At 41.7% G+C, this 20,868-nt stretch overlaps 3 protein-coding genes across 3 annotated transcripts in view; 1 reads left to right on the plus strand and 2 right to left on the minus strand.

The window, feature by feature from the left end:
- LOC311492916 (uncharacterized protein) overlaps positions 1-20,868 on the minus strand; it is a gene marked incomplete at both ends in the record, with an annotated part of 225,698 nt that overhangs the window by 130,322 nt on the left and 74,508 nt on the right. The window lies entirely within an intron of this gene.
- LOC311486170 (uncharacterized protein) lies at positions 582-4,495 on the plus strand (the record flags this gene model as incomplete). The annotated part of the gene is made up of 5 exons (XM_084541931.1): positions 582-687; positions 772-939; positions 1,286-1,393; positions 4,043-4,132; positions 4,374-4,495. Exons 1-5 carry the CDS (start codon positions 588-590, stop codon positions 4,493-4,495), a joined length of 588 nt encoding a protein of 195 aa, XP_084398057.1. The 5' UTR covers positions 582-587.
- Positions 17,016-19,096, minus strand: LOC311489795 (butyrophilin subfamily 2 member A1-like). The gene is made up of 3 exons (XM_084547064.1): positions 18,938-19,096; positions 17,451-17,791; positions 17,016-17,191 (listed from the first exon to the last, which is right to left on the minus strand). Exons 1-3 carry the CDS (start codon positions 19,008-19,010, stop codon positions 17,162-17,164), a joined length of 444 nt encoding a protein of 147 aa, XP_084403190.1. The 5' UTR covers positions 19,011-19,096; the 3' UTR covers positions 17,016-17,161.

Below are 20,868 nucleotides of genomic sequence, written 5' to 3' on the forward strand. Positions count from 1 at the left end.
TAGAGCGTTAATATTCTGTGTTTTAACTTCCTGAGGCACCGTGCAGAGTCTAAGCCTCTGAACGAGCTGAGGCTCAAACTGTTTTGCTCTAAATACAGCTCATCTGACTGTGAGTCCCAGCAGCTCTCAGGTCTTTGAAGGACACTCTGTGTCTCTGAGCTGTGAGGAGGACGACAGCTCTGCTGGATGGACTCTGAGGAGAAACACCACCACAGAACAGAGGAATCAGTGTGAGGACTGGGGAGAAGCAGCTGGTTCTTCCTGTATCTTCAGGAACATCGTCCCATGGGACAGTGGAGTTTACTGGTGTGAGTCCAGAGAGGGAGCAACCAGTAACAGCATCAACCTCACTGTCTCTGGTAAGCTCAGACTGTGGAGTTAGTATTGATGAAGCTGTGTGGAAATGGATGAAATGCTGTAGTTTGTCTCTGTGTTGAGGTGGACCAGTGATCCTGCAGAGTCCTGTCCTCCCTGTGATGGAGGGAGATGACGTCACTCTGCTCTGTAAAACAAAGACCACTCCCTCCATCCTCTCAGCTGCTTTCTATAAAGATGGCTCCTTCATCAGGACTGAGTCTACAGGTAATATGACCATCCACCATGTTACCAGGTCTGATGAAGGCCTCTACAAGTGTCACATCATCAGTGGTCATGGAGAGTCTCCATCCAGCTGGATCACTGTTACAGGTGAGGGTTCTTGATCGGCTTCTGGAGACCTGAGGGGTCAGGAGGTCAAAACGAGATTCTACTTTTTATTCTCTTTTGCTCCAGAGCAGTCCACCTCCTTTCCTCCCCCCTCCACCGTTTCCTCTCCGCCCCCCTCCACGGTCTCCTTTCCCGTTGACTCTGTGCTGCTGTCCATTCCTTCCATCCTTGGTCTGGTGCTTCTGGTTGTGCTGGTGGTTCTGGTGGGACGATGTGTCCGCAGGAAACCTGAAGGTGAGACACTGATTGTTCTTGTCTTGTTTGTGAAAACCCCTTAGAGCTCCATGTGGTAACGCACCATCACAGCAGGTGAAGTGACTTCTCCCTGAGGCTTGTTGTTGTACTCTGGTCTCTTTCCTGTGTGAGCTGTAACACTGTGTTTCAGAACTTGTGGTCAAAGTGTCAACTGAAGCTCCGTCCAGTTTCCTGTTTTCTCATTGAGAACATCTGAATTCACAGAAACAGAACGTTTGAGATATTCACTCTCTCAGTTAGACCCACAGTGTTTCCATTGGCCATAGTCGATGATGCTCTGTAGAGGCTGCAGAGCTTCAAGACGTCTGACTGTGTTTTCCAGCAGAAAGTCATCCAGCTGCAGAGAGAAGAACAAGCGCCGATCTGAATGGGACGACATGGACGTCAGGTTCGGACGAGAGCGTTCCCTTCAGGCTGAACCGTGATAAGTCTGGTGAGATCATTGTTAACATAATCCCTAAACCCAACCAAGAACATACCCCGACCTCAGCCGTCACCCAAACGTTGAGACTGTTCCATTACATAGAAGAATTCACCACCTGATATGTTTCCACACACTGAACTAGCCTGGTCGTCACCATCCTACGTTGATTTGGGTCTGGCACGTTAGTCTGGCCCAATGTAACAGGAATCTGTCTCCGTAATGGGCGGATGCTTATTTTGAGGTTTAAAATCATTGGAGTTCCCTTAACCAATCAGCAACGTTTGCACTGTAAAAAAGAAAAAGTCGAGAAAACGTAAAATATCAAGGCAACATGATGCAAGAGATTTTTGAGTTTTCTCAACTTTTGCCAGCTGTTGTTGACTTAACTAAGGTTTTTAAGTTTTGCCAAAAGTTCTGCCAACTTGGATCTTTTTGTTCACCTTATGAGGATAATACTGTGAGACTAATAAAGAAATTAGTTCCTCATAAGGTGAACAAAAAGATCCGAGTTGGCAGAACTTTTGGCAAACCTTAAAAACCTTAGTTAAGTCAACAACAGCTGGCAAAAGTTGAGAAAACTCAAAAATCTCTTGTATCATGTTGCCTTGATATTTTACGTTTTCTCGACTTTTTCTTTTTTACAGTGTGGTAATGACGTATATTGTGCGCCGGAGTTCAGGCTCTTACGCTTACCACTTCCGCTTCCAGTTAAATAAATCAAACTTTTCCAAAAGCCTGTTGGAAGGAGAGCTACGACGTCCTTGCCATTTATAAAATTGACAAGACAAGCCTCTTGTTCTGGTTTTAATTCCGTGATGCTCTCCAGAGTTGAGACAACTTGGCGGATGGCTTCTAGCGTCTCTTCCTCCGTCGCCATTGTTGCTATGCTGTTGAACTACAAGCTTCGCTGGACTACAAGCAACTCGGCAGGCGAGTTTCACGTCATCACTCAACTGTTCGCTGATTGGCGGCGGTTACACGCGAACCGTAGAAGGGCAGTTAGGCCAGACTATGTGCCAGACCCAAATCAAATTTTAGGCGGAAACTTAGGATGGTGACGACCAGGCTAACACTGAACCATCACGGTGGCCCAAGGCATAAAGGTAGAGAGGAAAATCACTCCTCCACCTGTGAAGAGAGTTTGTCAAAAAAGAAATCAAAAGAAGTTTCCAAGTTTCGATGAATTTGCTTTCACAGCCCGTAGTGCGTATCTGATTTTATCAAGTTTCAGGTTATACAACATGTCTCCTATACAAGGCCCGCCTCCTTCTACCTCAAAAGTATTAGGTGACGTGAATGTGACAGCTTTACGTGTTCTCCTCAATTGGTAGCTGCTCAATTTCAATACTAGAAACTGAAGAGAGAGCTTCAGAAAGAGCCTTCCAATACCCCTCCAGCTTGGGACAGAGACTCTGGTCAGAGCCTCCATCTGGACTTCAACGTGGTAAACGGTCTCCACAGGCCTCCACATGTTCACAGCCTGGTGCTGAACCAGTCCTGGTTTATTGAGGGGCGTGGCCTCTTTGATTGACAGGTAGCTAGCCTCAGCTCCAGCTCTCTGACCGTTTCTGAATCAGCTGGGAGTTATTCAGAGGGGTCCCACATGACTCGTGATTTCAAGATGTCATCAAAATAAAAATCAAATTCTTAGGCAAAACTAAAAAAAACCTCCACAGGTGAATAGTTAATAATAAGTGTTAACATTCACTTATAAAGGGTTGTTCATTTTGTTTGTTGGAAACAAAATATTTCTAGCTTCAATATGGGATGGTGAGATTTTAAAGTAATATGGACGTTCTAATCACAGCTGCAGGTTTGGAGGAGGAAAATGTGGATCTGCCAATACAATTGGATATGACTTTAAGTGAGTTTGTGTTCCGGGTTTTGAAACCTTGTAAATCCGAACGCTGCTGCTCTTGTGGTCGCAACATGAGATTTGAAAGGGTAACACTTCATTCTGAAACTCTGAAGGATGTCTCTCTTCTCTGTTCTTGCACATCTGACTCTCCAACATCCTCCTTTCACAGGTCTGAGATTTTTAATTGTGTAACTGTTGTCGGTGTTCTCTCGGCTCGGCTGTGAAACTCTGGGGTTTTGAATTATGTCACGATGTTACCTGTTAACCACATCTTCTCTGGGTCATCCATGAACCTCGTTCTGACTCATACCTCTTCTTAAACCGTCTAATAAACGACCAGAAACAAGTGCCATTACGCCTTCTTACCTCTGCTGCTAGAACATGGTTAACAGCGGCTTCTGAAACGTGTGAAGTGTTTTTAATAGAGGCGTTTCCTCTTTCCTTCAGATGAGACTAACTAGTTCATCATTTTGTTTGTCAGTGTTGGTGTGCCTACATGCTCTGCAGTTCTACGAAATCTGATGTATAGATTTATGTGTAGAGTATCTGTGTCACAAAATGATTTAATTACTGTGTTGGCCAACCCGGTACGCAGTTCTGTGAGATTCTCTTCCAGACTGTGGAACCATTGGCGGACTTGTCTGTATATGGGACGTTGACCATTGAGGTCTCTTTGTATGTTTGTATTTTTTGCCCTGTGTGCTTTTTTTAACTGTTTTTTACTTTTTTACTGTGATATGGATCCCCCTGGGTCTGGAATAAAGAATATATATATTTTCATGACCCGTTCCCTTTTGCAGATACAGAACCCGCTGCCATTTATTCATCAGTGAGAAGAACCAGTGACGTCAGTTATGGACCAATCACCATCAAGACCAACAGAAGGAGAGGTACGGCTGCCTCCTCTCCACTCTGACCTCTGATCTGTTTCTGCTCGCTGTGGGTACCGAGGGTTTCTACTGAGGCCTAATAATTAATTGAAGCCAGATGTATGTACACAATGTTTACTCCATACAGTAGCGTTCATGCATCAGCCTGACGTCTGTGGTGTCTGTGGTCACTGTAGTTCTGCTGGTTGGTTTCTAGAAAGGCTGCAGAGGTCTAGACTCACCCGTGTGTGTTTGTGTTCAGAGTTTCAACCGGGACCAGAGGTGGTCTACTCTTCCCTGAGGGAGACCGTCACACCTTCACACTGTCCGGACCACCCCGACTGTCCCAAATGGACCGACTGGCCCGACCGGCCCCAGTCGTGATGTTGTGTGGTGTCTCTCTGCAGTCTTTTGGTCACAATTAAACCAAACATGTGATCTCATGTGACGCATGAAGGATGATTGTTGATTTAAACACTCTTTAATGACGACTGTTGTTCACGGAGCGTCACCTTGGACACACTCATTCTGACTCAGTGGACAGAGGCGACAGAAAAGGAGACTCCACCATGAGAGAATCACTGTGAACGCCTTTGTTGTTGGTCTGTTGTGATGACATTTAATTTACACTTAGACGTAGACATAGACGTAGATAGACATTATTGATCCACAAGGGAAGCCTCTTGGTCGCAGTTGTACATAAAAAAGCCTCTTGAGAACCACAAGTAAAAATAAAAGATAAAATAAAAATAATATGAAAATAAAAATCCAGTAAAATAAAATAACTTAGACTTAGACTTAGATAGACTTAGATAAACTTTATTGATCCACAAGGGAAATTGCTTGGTAACAGTAGCTCCAGTAAAAAAGTAAAAAAGTAAAGCTCCAGTAAAATACACTTAAAATAAAATGTAAGTACAAATCTGGTAAAATAAAACAAAAGAAAATATAAGTAAAAATCTAGTGAAATAAAATAAACATAGAATATAAGTAAAAATATAGGTAAATAAAATAAACTATTAATATAATTATAGTGAATTAATATATAAGTAAGATATAAGTAAAAATCTAGCAAAGTAAAATAAGAATAAAATAAAAGTAAAGCTCTAGTAAAATAAAATTAAAATAAGATATAAGAAAAAATCTACTAAAATAAAGAGTGAAGCACTCTGGGTAAAAGCATCCTGTAGATGCAGCCAGCAGGGGGCATCACAGGAGCTTCAGTTAGTCTATGAACACATGATGGAGTTGACTCTGGAGTCTGTAACGCCTGAGGAGGAAGAACGTGAAGGTATGAGGTTTGTATCCTCACAGACACTGAGAGTTACAGCAAATATCAAAGAAGGAAACCAGGAAGTGAACGCTGCAGCTTTTTGTTCTTCACTGACAAACTGAGATCTGGATCAGTAGCATAGCACATAAAAACACATCAGCTGACATTAAGACCCAGCCACAGTAAAGACACTGAGTCCCAGTCACAGAGTCTGTCTGGATTTAAAACTAGGCTGTATAATTTAGAGGAACTAAGGCTGATCTGCTGTGTTATATAGAACATGTTCATAACTCATGTGGTCGTTATGTCAGACTCAGAATGTAAAATGGAGGCTGCTTGTTGCTCTTTCATTTACTGTGAAACGAAACCTACTCCTCTGAACAGTTTCACTGTGACTTTCTGAGAAGAGGCGGTGTCAGTTCAACGCCCTGCAGGGTCAGTTTATGAAAACCTTATGCAACACGTGGCAACAAGTGGCACGAACAAGGAAAACAAAGATTTGCGTTGACATTTGAAATTCAAATTCAGGGTTACAGAGGTATACTGTGTCCCTGCTGCCTAGAGACAGGTCCTACACAGAGTCATATGTGATGAAGGGGCTTTAGTTTTCATTTCAGTCACAGAGCTGAACGACAGGAAGAGAGGGAATAGTTTGACAATGACATCATGACACCGCCTTCAGATGAAACTCAGTGGATTAGATTTAAAGAGGGACGGTCCAGAACATGATGTGGACTGCATGGATCTGGATTCTTGAAGGTGTTTCTCTACAGAGCAGCTGGTTAAAGAGGGAGAGCTCAGGTCTCTGTTGAAACCACTTCCTGATTCAGACTGTGCTGCAAACAACAACTCTCCTCCATTTAGTTGTGTTAACGAGGACCAGGTTCATTCAGAGCCATGCAGGACTCCTCTTTGTCCCTGAAGACGGTTATTAGCTGCAGGCTCAAAGGTTCAAACCAACATAAAAATCTATCTGTCAGGTAGAGACATGCCGCTATCAGTGGAATGCATCATCAGAGATTAGACATGTCCACACAGGATCAAATTCCTCTTTTAGTCAACACATCATACACTTTCAAATTCACTTCATTCAGTTCATCATCAAACATCAGCAGTTGTGTATTTGTGCCACAAACATGACCGGACGCTGAGTCTGAGTATCAACGTCTTCTTGTTTCCACACGAGTCGACTGAACAGCAGCTGATGAGTCTCTGAGCGAGGTCTCTGTAGAGATGATGATGGTAACCATGAGCCACGCAGCCCGTCACCACGGCAGAGACACACCTGTTATTACCTGCACCTTTGAAATGTCAGCTGCTGCTTTGTTCACATGAAACCCTCCCCTCCCCCACCCCAGCCTGCTGTGGGTTTCCACTGACCTCAGTCTGTGCCACGCAGGTATAAACAAACACATGTGACCTTCAGGTTCTTTCATCATGAATTAACAGTTGTTAAACCAGACACTTGTTTAGTTTTAAAACTCTTCTTAATTTACAGAATACACAAATATGTTGTTTCTCCTTCAGGGCCCACAAAAGGGCGCGGGAATCCCCAGAGAGAGACCTTCCCGCCCAGATTAGAAGACTGGCGCCTATTCTACCCACACAGCCTCCCACCCTGCTGCACAGCTCCACCATGAGTGGGCTTCCTGAACCCATGCACAGTGGGCATGTGTGCAGATCATTTTATTTAAATCAACAGGATAAGTCGCAGTAAGAATAAATGTACAAAAACAACAACCTCCTAAACTCTCATGTCTCTGTTACGCTCTGAAGTTGCAGAGCAGCTTCGCCTTTGTTTCTGAGAAGTGACTGTTTGAATGATGCAGTTTAACCCGTCAGACCAGACAGCAGGCTGTAACGTGAGAGACCGCACACAGAGGACTTAAACACCACAGTTAACCCGTTACAGGGCGTCCCGGGGCGTCTCAGTGAAGTTTAGAAGCATGTTGTTTTCACTCAGCCAATCAGAGAAGATCAAGGAAACGTTCTCAGGGTCTAATGTGGTCTACAAGGTCCACCTCTGAATGAACACTGAGCATAACTGCTTTATTAGGAACCATGAAGAAGAAGTGTCCTAATGTTGACTAGTGTTCTAATGTTCTACATACATGTTTACCACAACAAGGAACCATATATGGTAACGACACTGACCTTGATTTTCTACATGAAAATGAAAGATTTTAAAGAAAGTTACAAAAGTGAAAGAGTCTTCTTATGTCCTACAATAACACTCTGGTTATGTATTTCTATGAGTGAAGAGTTAAAGTGAAAGAACATTCTTATCATTCGTATCATACAGGTTGTGTTTCATTACATTCCCTCCTGTTTACACATCTTGTGTGTCACGCTCTGGCTTTTAGTTTCTTTCATTTCAGTGCACAGAGAAAATAGCTAGACGCTGCCATCATGCCAAGTTCCTGAAACCAAGTCCTGGTTCAGCTACTACAAACAACAACTCTCCTCCATTTAGTTGTGTTAACGAGGACCAGGTTCATTCAGAGCCATGCAGGACTCCTCTCTGTCCCTGAAGACGGTTATTAGCTGCAGCTCAAAGGTTAACAGCCACCATAAAGTCTGATTCATGCTCCTTTATCAGGTAGAGACAAATTAGACACGTCCACACAGGATCAAATTTCACTCTTTCAACACATCCTACACTTTCAGATTCACTTCTTTCAGTTCAACATCAAAGCAACAGAGGAACATACGAGTGTAATGTTGTTCAGAAAGAATCAACAGAGCAGCTAACAGCCTCACAAACACAGAGAGGGACAAACACCCTCCTTTGTTCCCCAGGTCATGTGTATTAAAAAAACTTCCTCATTTCTATGGAACTGCTGAGAAGTTGAAGTAAACAGGAACATTTGTGGGAGGAGCCTATCAGAAACCTGTTTGACTTGTCCCCATTTACATACAGATACAGTACTTCCCTGTTGTTGATCATCAGACTCTTGAACATACGCCAATAGACACACAACCACAGTCACATCTGAACCTTTACTCATATCGTTTGCGCACATCTTTGCATCTTTTGAAAACTCTATGATACTAATCATTCAAATCTTTACAGCCATCAAGTCTCTGTTGTTGTGTAACATCTTTTTATAGGTTCATTGACTCAAAGCATTTTGCACTGTCTGCATTATAAGGTCTTTGAACTCTCATTCTTGCATCGTTTGTACTGTTTTGTATCGTCTGCGTCATCATGCACACGTACACTTTATGCTCAGTCCCTTGTATTGTACTGTAGTCCTGTGTCTTCATGACGTCCCCTCGTCTCACTATGTGTTATATGTGGTTTAAATGGAAATAAAAACCTCTTTGACCTTCAGCTGGACCTTGAATCATTTTCTTCTTTCTTGCTGGTTGTTTTGTTTCCCCCAGTGCAGTGTACAAGTCTGTTCATTCCTCACTGCGATGAACAGCAGAAACTACCTAGCTCTGTTTTAGTGTATTAACATTGACCACGTTTACATGGTCTTTAGTATCCCGGTTTTGATCGGGTTTTTGAAGTATCCCATTTTTGTGTTTCTCCATGTAAACACCATATCCCGAATTCAGAAATCGGGATATGCTCATTTCCCGATTTCAAGAAACCTGAAGCATGTATACACCTTATCCCGATTTCTGACCAGTGTTGCCAACTCCTCAGTAAGGAAAGTAGCTATTGGCTGTCCTAAAAGTCGCTAGAAGTCGCTAAATGACGTCATCAGCGAATTTGCATAATTTTCCATTTGGATGTAATTGTGATGGACGCGGTAGGAGAGAGGAACGTGAATAACAAATAGTTAAAAAAGAAAAAAAAGAGACACTCTGGCAGAGTTACTTAAGTTTTTTTTTTTTTTTTTTTATTTTCTTAGTTTCTAAACTTATGCTCCACTAGAGCCTACAACTAGTCACAGTAAAACATGCATTTTTTGCCATAACTAGAACATTTTTAACATTTTTTGTATAAATGGTTTTAACTTGAGAAAATTAACAATCTAAATGGATTATTATTTTATTATTTATTTTAGTGTGACAGTGAAGAAACATTTACATCCCGCTCTGTAAACGAGGGCGCGATCAGCGGCAGCTTTGCGCATGCGCCATTCTTTCGCAGTCTGGACGCGGAGTGCCGTGGTTCTCCCTCTCAGCTCTGACTGCTGCTGCGCGGGGCTACTGTGAGACTGTGAGTGCTTTGGGACAGGGGAGGGGCTCACGGCAGCACCCGCTGCTTGTTGAGGACAGTAACAGAAAACCGATATGTGCTTTCACATCAGAGTCTCCAAGAACCAGAAAAGTCTCCAATAAAAACAGAAAAAGTCGCTAGATTTGTCGCTATTCGCTTTTGAAAAAAAAAAGTCGCCAAGAAGATTTGAAAGTCGCTGGATTTAGCGACAAAGTCGCCAAGTTGGCAACACGCTGCCCACTGTCTGCGCAGGCGCGAGTGACGCCAAGTGACGCACTAGATATACAGACAATAAGAATTGCGTTAGGAGCGTTTAAAACAACTCCTAATTGTGCTCTATTAGTTGAAGCTGAAGAAACTCCACTTAAATTTAGATTTGATAAGTTGTCCTTAACATATTGGGTGAGACTTAAAGGAAGTGTAAATAATCCTGCCTTAACAATCCTTAATGCATGTTGGGAATACCATTCAAAGAGTTCTGGTTTTGGATGGCACATTACAAATACAGCAGGAGAGTATGGAATTTTAGATTTCAAGTTTAGCCCTGCTCTAGTGTTGAGTTCAGTTCCTCCATGGATGCTGCCTGTGCCATCCATTGATGTAGAACTGTTGAAGGAAAAAGCAAAACAGCCTAATGAAGCAAACCTTGCAGAATACAGCCAAAGACATCTTCTGTCTAAATATTATGGTTTTATTAAAATATTTACAGATGGGTCAAAAGATCCTCAAGATGGTCATTGTGGAATTGGGATATATATTCCTACATTTAAGAAAAAATATGGTTATAGATTGAATAATTTCCTATCAATATATTCTATAGAGCTAGCAGGAATAATAACTGCATTGAGGTGGATTGAAGAAATCAAGCCACTACGATCTGTCATATGTACTGATTCCTTGGCAGTATTAACCAGTTTTGAAACAGGAAAATCAGTAAGAGAGGACTTGGTAATAGAGGCAAGACATATTTTATTGAATATAAAGAACCTTGGAATATTGGTTCAGTTTTGTTGGGTTCCAGCACATGTCGGGATAAAGGGGAATGAAGTGGCTGACAAAATAGCTAAGGATGTGCTGAAAAAAGAACATATACACTATATTACCAAAAGTATTCGCTCACCCATTCAAATGATCAGAATCAGGTGTTCTAATCACTTGGCCTGGCCCCAGGTGTATAAATTCAAGCACTCAGGCATGCAGACTGTGAAACAAGACATTTGTGAAAGAATGGGCCGCTCTCAGGAGCTCAGTGAATTCCAGCGTGGAACTGTCATAGGATGCCACTTGTGCAACAAATCCAGTCGTGAAATTTCCTCGCTCCTAAATATTCCACAGTCAACTGTCAGCTCTATTATAACAAAATGGAAGCGTTTGGGAAAAACAGCAACTCAGCCACGAAGTGGTAGGCCACGTAAAGTGACGGAGAGGGGTCAGCGGATGCTGAAGCGCATAGTGCAAAGAGGTCGCCGACTTTCTGCACAGTCAATTGCTACAGAGCTACAAACTTCATGTGACCTTCAGATTAGCCCAAGTACAGTACGCAGAGAGCTTCATGGAATGGGTTTCCATGGCCGAGCAGCTGCAGCCAAGCCACACATCACCAAGTGCAATGCAAGGCGTCGGATGCAATGGTGTAAAGCACGCCGCCACTGGCCTCTAGAGCAGTGGAGACGCGTTCTCTGGAGTGATGAATCACGCTTTTCCATCTGGCAATCTGATGGACGAGTCTGGGTTTGGAGGTTGCCAGGAGAACGGTACATTTCAGATTGCATTGTGCCAACTGTGAAATTTGGTGGAGGAGGAATTATGGTATGGGGTTGTTTTTCAGGAGCTGGGCTTGGCCCCTTAGTTCCAGTGAAAGGAACATTGAATGCTTCAGGATACCAAAACATTTTGGACAATTCCATGCTCCCAACCTTGTGGGAACAGTTTGGAGCGGGCCCCTTCCTCTTCCAACATGACTGTGCACCAGTGCACAAAGCAAGGTCCATAAAGACGTGGATGACAGAGTCTGGTGTGGATGAACTTGACTGGCCTGCACAGAGTCCTGACCTGAACCCGATAGAACACCTTTGGGATGAATTAGAGCGGAGACTGAGAGCCAGGCCTTCTCGACCAACATCAGTGTGTGACCTCACCAATGCGCTTTTGGAAGAATGGTCAAAAATTCCTATAAACACTCTCCTCAACCTTGTGGACAGTCTTCCCAGAAGAGTTGAAGCTGTAATAGCTGCAAAAGGTGGACCGACATCATATTGAATTCTATGAGTTAGGAATGGGATGGCACTTCAGTTCATAGAATGAGTAAAGGCAGGTGAGCGAATACTTTTGGTAATATAGTGTAGGAATCAATATTTCAATGGGGAAGGGAGAAGCCAAATCTAAAATTAAATCAGAAGGTATACTGAAATGGCAAAATGAATGGGAGGTAGAGTACAATGCAAGGCATTATCACACAATTCAAAAAAATGTATGGAGGAAAAGAATAACAGTATGTAACAACAGAAAGGAAGAGGTGGTGTATAGTAGACTAAGATTGGGTCACACAGGTCTTAATGGTACACTAAGATTAATTGGGAAGAGTAATGGTTTATGTTCTGAATGTCATGTTATAGAAGATGTAGACCATATTTTATTTAGGTGCAAAAAATACACAGAACACAGGCAGCAATGGAAAGAAAGAGAGGCTGAAAATGGGATTGAGAACATCCTTAAGGAAGAAGGAATGCAAAGAGACAGGATCAAATCCTTATTCATTTTTCTGAATGACACAGGTTTAATTAAAAGGATCTAGGATCCTTTTTTTTTCATTTTTATTTATTTTTTTTATATATAAATATAACGTTTCCTCTTCAACCATAGAGTACCATGATAGTATGCCAAGTCCCTTTGCACACTCCTGTACAGTTGGTGGCGGTATGCACCAAAGAGATGTAATCTGCCAATAAACAAAGAAGAAGAAGAAGAAGATATACAAACAACATGGCGGCAACGAGAACGTCTCACTTTTGGAGCGACGAAGAGACAGAATTTTCCCTTAAAGTAATGAAAGAACTAAACATAAAGACGTGTTTAAGTGACAGAAAACACCGACATGCTGATGTATTCAAATCTGTTGCGGAAAAGCTACGTGACGCTGGTTTTCCATCTCGCTCCGTTGAACAAGTTAGGTCGCGTTGGAAAACACTGAAAAAGACGTAAAACACGCATGCGCAGATAGGATGCAGCGATCGGAAAACGGGTTACTGGTATTTATCATGTATACGGGGATATGAATAACCGGGTTTCTCTGTGTTCCATGTAAACACCATATCCCGAATATGCTCAAAGCCGGGATAAGCCTCAAAACCAGGATACTAAAGACCATGTAAACGTGGTCATTGTTTCCTGAAACTGTCTTTTACCTTTTAAACTGTATTTATCTGACTCCTAATCAAAGCAGTCAGCTTCCTGCTAAATTACACAGTGGTGGTGACACACTGCTCCGCTGAGACAAACAGACATTTATCAGTGATTCACATAGTTTAACTTTCTGTTTGTTAAAAAATAAAAAGCCTCTGCTTCTGCTTTTTTTTCACTGAATTTCCACATGAAAATGGGTGAATTCAATGTGATGATTATACAAGAGATGTAAATCTCCCTCTGGGTTCTGGAAAATTTTCTACTCACCTGAGAGACTCTTGTTGTTGACATATGACTCAACTGAAAAAACACCTTGACTGAAACAGAAACAGAAGCTGATGACTCTTTGAATGACCTTAAATAAATGATGTGATGGATCAAGTTCATACATACACAACTAGCTGTTTGCAGACACAAACCCAGAGAGACGGGTCCTCGTTGTTTCTGGCCACGGTCCATGGAGGGAAGCCTGGACACCAGATGTTTACTGGAGAGCTAACGTCACAGGTCTAGCTCCAGGTGGGGGCTGTAGGCTACTGGAGGTACTGCAGCCACCGTACCTACCAGGGCCTGTGAATCACTCTTATGGCTCTTTTAGAGTAGTGCAGGACATAGACGAAGTAACCTATGTATGTAGCCTTCACCAGTGTCAGTCATTTATACTCTGTAACAATGCCACCAAAGTTCCATCTTTATCAATCCAGAAAATGAAATTTGAAAATTGTGGAGATGGAGAAGCAGCCAGAAATACTAAAGAGGAAACAGACTACAACCAAGAGGACCAATCACAGCTCTTGTGCTTTGCATTGCAGCGTCAGCTACAGTGCTCGGTCCACACAGGCTCTATATAGGGGTCTGCATTGTCACCGTAGCCTGTCGCCAAGGCGCATAGGGTTTATACTTGCTCTTTAAGGTGATGCAGAGGTTATGGCAACAACGCAGACACCTATGCAGAGCCTATGTGGACCTAACACCATAGATGACGCAGCAATGCAGAGCACAAGAGGAGAAATTTCGGTCGAATTTCGCCAAAATTTTGCTTAAATTAGTCATGGTCAGATCATCGTCACCTTTTATTTTCAGTGATCACACACAGAGATGACTGTCACACTGCTGTGGAAACACTGAGTCTATTCATGTGACTCAGTGAGAGATTAACCACAGAGTCCACACTCAGACTCTGGATTAACATCCGTCCACAACATGTCTGTGTCTCATGGAGACTTTGTCTTCTTTTCCTTTGATTCTTCTGGCCACATGAACAGGAGGAAAGTCTTTCTAGCCTTTTACAGTTGATTGTGTTAAAGAGGAACAGCTCTGTTCTTCCTGGTTCACACTGAGGGGGAGGTGCTGATGACCATGAAAACTTTCCACTTGACTTGATTCAGACTCTGTGGAGTTTTTAAAAAGTGCTTCAGAGCGACTGCAGTGAAATCCCCTGAATCCCAGAGCAGAGAAACCCACGAGAATATGGTCTTCAGTGTTGTGGCTTTGGGTTTCTCTGCTCTGTTTCTAAACCAGCATCAGATGACTTCTACTCAGACTTCCCCTGCTCTCACTCACATCAACATTTTGAACTTGCTGCTGCCAGAAAGGAGCCAGTCCAGGTTGGCATTCAACATGGAACTGGACGACAAACACTGACTGCAGCCGTCACAGACATGGCCTGTCCATGTGAAGACTTCAGAGAGTGCAGCACAATGAACACACACAACCACACGCCCCCCTCTACACACATATACACACACACGCATACACACACACATATGCTCACAACCCCCCCCCCCCCCCCCCCCCCCAACACACACACACGAAAAACATGTGCTTCTCATGAGCACTTTGCACTGGGACAGACAGCAAGCCCCAGATCATACTTGATAACAACAACAAGGGGGGAGTCAACAACCTCAACATGGTATTAAACTTTTTCCATGTAAAAATATTTATTGACAGCTGGGATATCCTCCAGCAAACCCCACGACCCTTAACAGGAAAGCGGTTACAGAAGATGAGATGAATGAATATTTATTGACATTCATTTAGGTCAATACACTGCATTCTTGTGTAAGAAAATAAGAATTAACTTTGTGATTTATTACCTTTGTTGCAGGTATCCAGAGTATACAGTGAATGTAATAGAAGGATTACAGCCACACACGCCCGCACGTGCGTGCACGCACACACGCGTTCCCACTGTTTGAATTATATTACATTACTGATTATGTTTTGTGAAAACAAACAGGTGTAACTATATTTGAGATAATGGATCACAGTTCATAGCCTGAAAAGATAGTTTAACAACTTCTAAAAAAGCTCTCAGTAGTATTAGAACAGCATATTATTCATCATTAATAGAAGAAAACAAGAACAACCCCAGATTTCTTTTCAGCACTGTAGCCAGGCTGACAAAGAGCCACAGCTCTGTTGAGCCATCTATTCCTTTAGCCCTCAGTAGTAATGACTTCATCAGCTTCTTTACTAATAAAATTGTCGGCATTAGAGAAAATATTCAAGGCATCCTTCCTCCAGCTGTCAAAGATGTAAGTACAGTGACATTAGAAACTTCTGTAAGACCTTATCAATATCTGGAATCCTTCTCCCCAGTAGATCTTCTTGAGCTCTCTTCAACAATTACAGCATCTAAACCATCAACTTGTCAAGTTTCAATTTTTAGAGTTCATCACAGAACAGAAACAGCTCTGGTTAAAGTTACCAACGATCTCCTCATGGCTTCAGAATCAGAATCAGAATCAGAATCAGCTTTAATGGCCAAGTATGTACACATACAGGGAATTTGACTCTGGTAACTTTGCTCTCTTGTACAGAAACAACTTACATAAGTGAAAGAAAAATAAAATAAAATAAATCTCAATCTGTACACATAAAATATAGGATAAGAGCAGATATATAATGACAAGAGTGAAACACCCAAACATTTAATGGACTCATCCTCCCAGTTCCAATCGTACATGCTCTCAATTGAAGATGGAGGGTCATAGTTAAATGTTAATCCCTACTGATTTTGTTGCATTTCTATTCTGTTCCTTCTTCTTAGCTAAAAGTGTCTGCCCAGGACAAACTGCATGGACAAAAAGTGTCAAACCTGGTAACTTGGTAGAAGTCCTGGCATGTCACTTTGCCAAGGTGTCAATACACATGCCTACAGCTAGATGACACTATAATAAGACAACTTACATTTTGGCTCATATCTCAAGAACTGTGTGCCCTAGAAACAAAAATGATTCCTTACATAGGCCTGGTTCTAATGGACTAAGCCACACCCGTTTTCAAAGCAAAATCATCTTGTCCTAGCCCGTTCATCCAGTTCTCACCAAACTTGGCATGTATCATTTATGGCCAAAGATAATGAAAACTTCTCTACAGAACTTTATCAGGGTTATTGATTAGGAAGTTAATGGATAATTCATTTTTACAGCGTGGCACGGTATAAGTCCAAAGCTAATATTTTGTGAAGTATAAACCCAAACTTAATCAAACTTAATATCATTGATAATAATATGATTCTGTATAAGCACCCCAACTTTTGTGACCCTCAGTCTCTAGGGGGCGCTACAAAAGCAACATTTCAATATCTCAAAAACTGCAATAGCTAACTTCATGAAATTCAGCATAAACAATCTGTAACATATTGTGTAGACGCCCATTAAGTTGTGTGACATTACATCTACAGGGGGCGCTACATTTCAATATCTCAAAAACTGCAATAGCTAACTTCATGAAATTCAGCATAAACAATCTGTAACATATTGTGTAGACGCCCATCAAGTTGTGTGACATTACGTCTACAGGGGGCGCTACAGGCGACACAGAAACATTTCATATTACTGTAAGGTCTGTAACTTCTAAAGTATTCACCCAATCCTTATGAAACTTAGCAACCGTCATTATAATATGCTTGCATACCATCTTGGCAAGTTTCGTGAAATTCGGCCTGTAGGGGGTGCTACAATGACTACATGTTTATATCCCACAAACCACCACAGTAACCTGCTTGAATGTTAGAGCTCTGATGGGACGTGTTTTCAGTTTCGTAATTACAGTAGATGGACCAGAGGTTGATCAGCTGACTGAAGAGGAGGAGAGGAGGATGAGGAGGGAGGAGGTGAAGATTTCTTCTTCATGTGTCTTACAGTGATCAAAGAAACAGCCACGACAAGAGTCAACACAACAACACCAGCTATCAGACCAGGATGTCCTCGGTGGTGACCAGCTGTGTGACAGAAACAACAGAAGCAGGTGTGAGGTGTGAGGTAGCTGATGAGTGAAGAACAAACTGCTGTCAGGCATTATCTACTGCACTCTGATCACATCACTCAGACCAGCTGTTTTCTAGAAAGTCTCATCAACAACATCTTTCTAAAAGTCAAACATCTGATCTGAGATCTTTCTCTCTCACATCGACAACCAGGAAGCAGCTTCAACTCTGATCAGAGACAAAGACACAAACTCAACTCTACTCACTCACCTACTTCCAGTCTGATGGTGCTGATGGGACCAACGGCTCTCTTATTGCGCTGTCTTTTATTCTGAACAATGTAACACTCGTATGTTCCTCTGTCCTCAGTCTTCACATTGTTCAGAATCAGAGATACGTCTCCATCCTTCATCTGTCTGTCCTGTAGATCCACTCGGTTCTTATAAGATGGATTCTGGTTGACAGTAACAAACCTCTCATCACGATATACAAGAAGTTCTTCTTCTGGCTTCAGGTCAGTTCTGCTCCACTCTAGAACTATGACAGGATCATTGTTCAGAGCTTTACATGGTAGAGTGACATTCTGTCCAGGTTCGGCTGGGATGGTTCTAATTTCTGAAGGAAACAAGACAGAGCAGAGAGGTTAAAGGTCAACATGTAGCAGTCAGTCAGTGGGAGGAGCTACCAAAGAAAGGACAATGGTCTCTGCAGGACAGGACCAGAGGACACCAGAGGATAACAGGGGACAACAGAGGACACCAGAGGACAACAGAGGACACCAGATGACAAGAGAGGACAATAGAAGACACCAGAGGACAACAGGGGATTACAGTGGTATGTTGTGGTCGAATCCCAACAGCCTTCACAGTTGCCCGTACATACAGAAACATTAGTCTTAAACTATACTATAACCTGAACCTTACAAAGTCTGGACCCACAGTGTGATGGTCCAAAAGACAATCCTAATTGTAAATATACACAAACCCAGAAATGGGACTCTGCATGCCACCACAAAAATATCCTATGAAACATTAAGGAATGGCTATCATTTTTATACAAAGTCTCCTCATTTCAGGGGCTCAAAAGTAATTGGACCAACTAACATTACCATAAATCAAATATCAACACTTTGTTAAGAATCCTTTGCAGGAAATGACTGTCTGAAGTCTGGAACCCATGGACATCACCAAAAGCTCTGTTTCCTCTTTGTGACGCCTTGCCAGGTCTTCACTGCAGCTGTCTTCAGTTGTTCCAAATTTGTTGGCCTTTCTGTCCTAAGATTTTTTCTAAAGCAAGTGAAATGCATGCTTGATTGGGTTGAGACCTGGTGATTGTGCCATTGCACAATATTCCATTTCTTTGCCTTAAAAAAACTTCTGGGTTTCTTTTGCTCTATGTTTTGGGTCATTGTCCATCTATACTGTGGATCAACACATATGTTTCTGATCATAACCACAGTGAAAAGTATTCACAATTTCTGTTTTGTTATTCAAAAATAATTTGACGAATTTTGTCAATTAAGTGAATCATACCATGAATTACAAAAATACATGTAAAATGTTTGTTAATGTGTTGGAAACAAATTCATTAAAAAGGTGAAACAGTAAATAAATAAATAAAGAAAGAAAGCTCATGTTTTATAAGCAGTTAAAACAAACAGGGTCAAACTGACCAGTGAGGACAACAGGAGCGCAGAGTAAACACTATGAAGTCGACTAGTAGGTACAACCCCAAACGTGAATAATGTAGAACTGAGCTGACCTGCAGAAGAAGAAGCCAGCAGACAGACTGACAGCAGAGTCCAGCAGAGAGACGCAGATCTTCCAGCAGACATGTTTCCTATTCCCGTGTATTAAGAAAATCTACATGTTCCTGTCCCCACTACAGCTCTAACACTGCAGAGTCCCGACTGAGAGTTCAGAGTTGGTTCAGTCTCAGTCTGAAACAGGGTGGAGCTGACAGGAAGGACAGAGTGCGCATGCGCCGACTCTGCCGCAGTAGGCGCGTTCGACTTGTCTGCGCCTGTCTGAGTCTGACTTGCTTACGTCAGCGTGATCTTACGCCGACTGTAGGGGTGGAGCATAAAACGGCTGCAGACAAGTTTTTTTTTTTTTTTTTTTCCTTCTCCTTTATTGCAAAATGCAAAAATACAATACACATAAGCATATTCGAATACAACTACAAAACGTTGTTGCTTTCAGAACTGAGCGTGGCGTTTCTTATTCACAAAAAAGAAAGGATATAAACAGAACAATAATAGAGAGTAAAGCAATAGAAAAGAAGATCTTAAAGGGGATCAATCAAAAGTAAATGTTGATAAACTGTCATACAGCTGTAGGGCTTTCTTTGACTTCATAAATTTTAATGAATCAAAATAGAGGTGCAGATCTTTTAAAAAAATGTTGAAATGTGGGGTAGTTTTTGAAAATTTACATTTGTGTAGAAAGTATTTAGCAAGTATAATCAGGTTATTTATTTTGTATTCTAACTTTCTGTCCTCCATTATGAAACCAAATCTCACAGTATTATAGGTTAGGGGTGGTACATCTATTTTATTATAGGTTATCCAATTTTTGAAGTCCTTCCAAAACAAGTCAGATAGATTGCAAGAGAATATTAAATGTTCAAGTGTTTCTGCTTCTGTTTTACAGAAGGCACATTCATTACAATCCAAATTAAATTTAAGTCTTAGGAATTCACCGCAAGGATAAATGTCATTTATTGTTTTGAAGTGTACCTCTTTCGCTTTAGGGGGGATGGGAAAGCTAAGGAATTTACATCTAATTCTCTTGGCATCCAAGGTGGAGTATTCTTTTAATATATGTTTTCTTTTGAGAGAAAATGGAAAAAATTCTTTGGTGAGAGTAGATCTCAGAAATTTGTTATTACATTTTTTCTCTAAGAAAGGTTGGTTATTTATGGACAGGGTGAGTAATTCAGGTGTTATCTGCATGTACATTAAAGTGCCCTTAATCATACAGATGAGAGCCTGTGGAATTGCATTAATTACAGCCCAGTAGTCGTTTCTGGAGCAATCAATATTATATTTATGATTAAAATCATCAAAATCTAATATGTTGCCTCTCCCATCCATAAGATGTTGGATAGACCAGATTCCACTTTCCTTCCATTCTTTAAAATAAATTGACTTCTTTTTTATCAGTATGTACCGGTTGTTCCAAATTGGGGTATTATGTGGAGAAAAATTGTGTTTGTAGATAAGTTTCCAATAATGGAGGACGGCTGCAGACAAGTCGGACACGGTCAACTTCGTGTAAACAATGGCGGATCTCGCGGTGTTTGCATTCGTTGTTGCCGACGAAATATAACCTTTGGAGTTACCGGAATTTATACCCGTGTTACAACAAGCATGCTGCATGCAAAGGATTGTGAATAGCAGCTACTGAATAAGGATTAAGTAGCATAGTGCTTTGGTCTCCAATCTTGGCGAAAATGAACTGCTGATTAGGCTACTTATTTGAATATTTACTTTTACACCCAAAGTCGTTTAGCACCTGTAACTCAACCATGAAACGAATTCACAGAAAGATATTGAGATGGAGATTAAATGCCATTTGTTTTCATTTTTGGACAGACAGGTGTGAAGAAGAACCCCAAAGATCTACTAACCGTTAACAAGATTTGAAGTACGGACGGCCGATCGCCCGACTGACGTGTTACCCACTAAACCA

This window comes from Chelon labrosus, assembly GCF_963514085.1.
Source record: "Chelon labrosus genome assembly, chromosome: 1".
Lineage (NCBI taxonomy): Eukaryota > Metazoa > Chordata > Actinopteri > Mugiliformes > Mugilidae > Chelon > Chelon labrosus.

What these genes read in the sequence shown, in the direction of transcription:
- LOC311489795 (XM_084547064.1), bottom strand. Translation starts at nt 19,010, where the DNA reads ATGTCTGCTGGAAGATCTGCGTCTCTCTGCTGGACTCTGCTGTCAGTC. An exon ending in GCTGGCTTCTTCTTCTGCAG is followed by an intron (nt 17,792 to 18,937) that starts GTCAGCTCAGTT and finishes TGTTTCCTTCAG; the next exon opens with AAATTAGAACCATCCCAGCC. An exon ending in TCAGCACCATCAGACTGGAA is followed by an intron (nt 17,192 to 17,450) that starts GTAGGTGAGTGA and finishes TCTGTCACACAG; the next exon opens with CTGGTCACCACCGAGGACAT.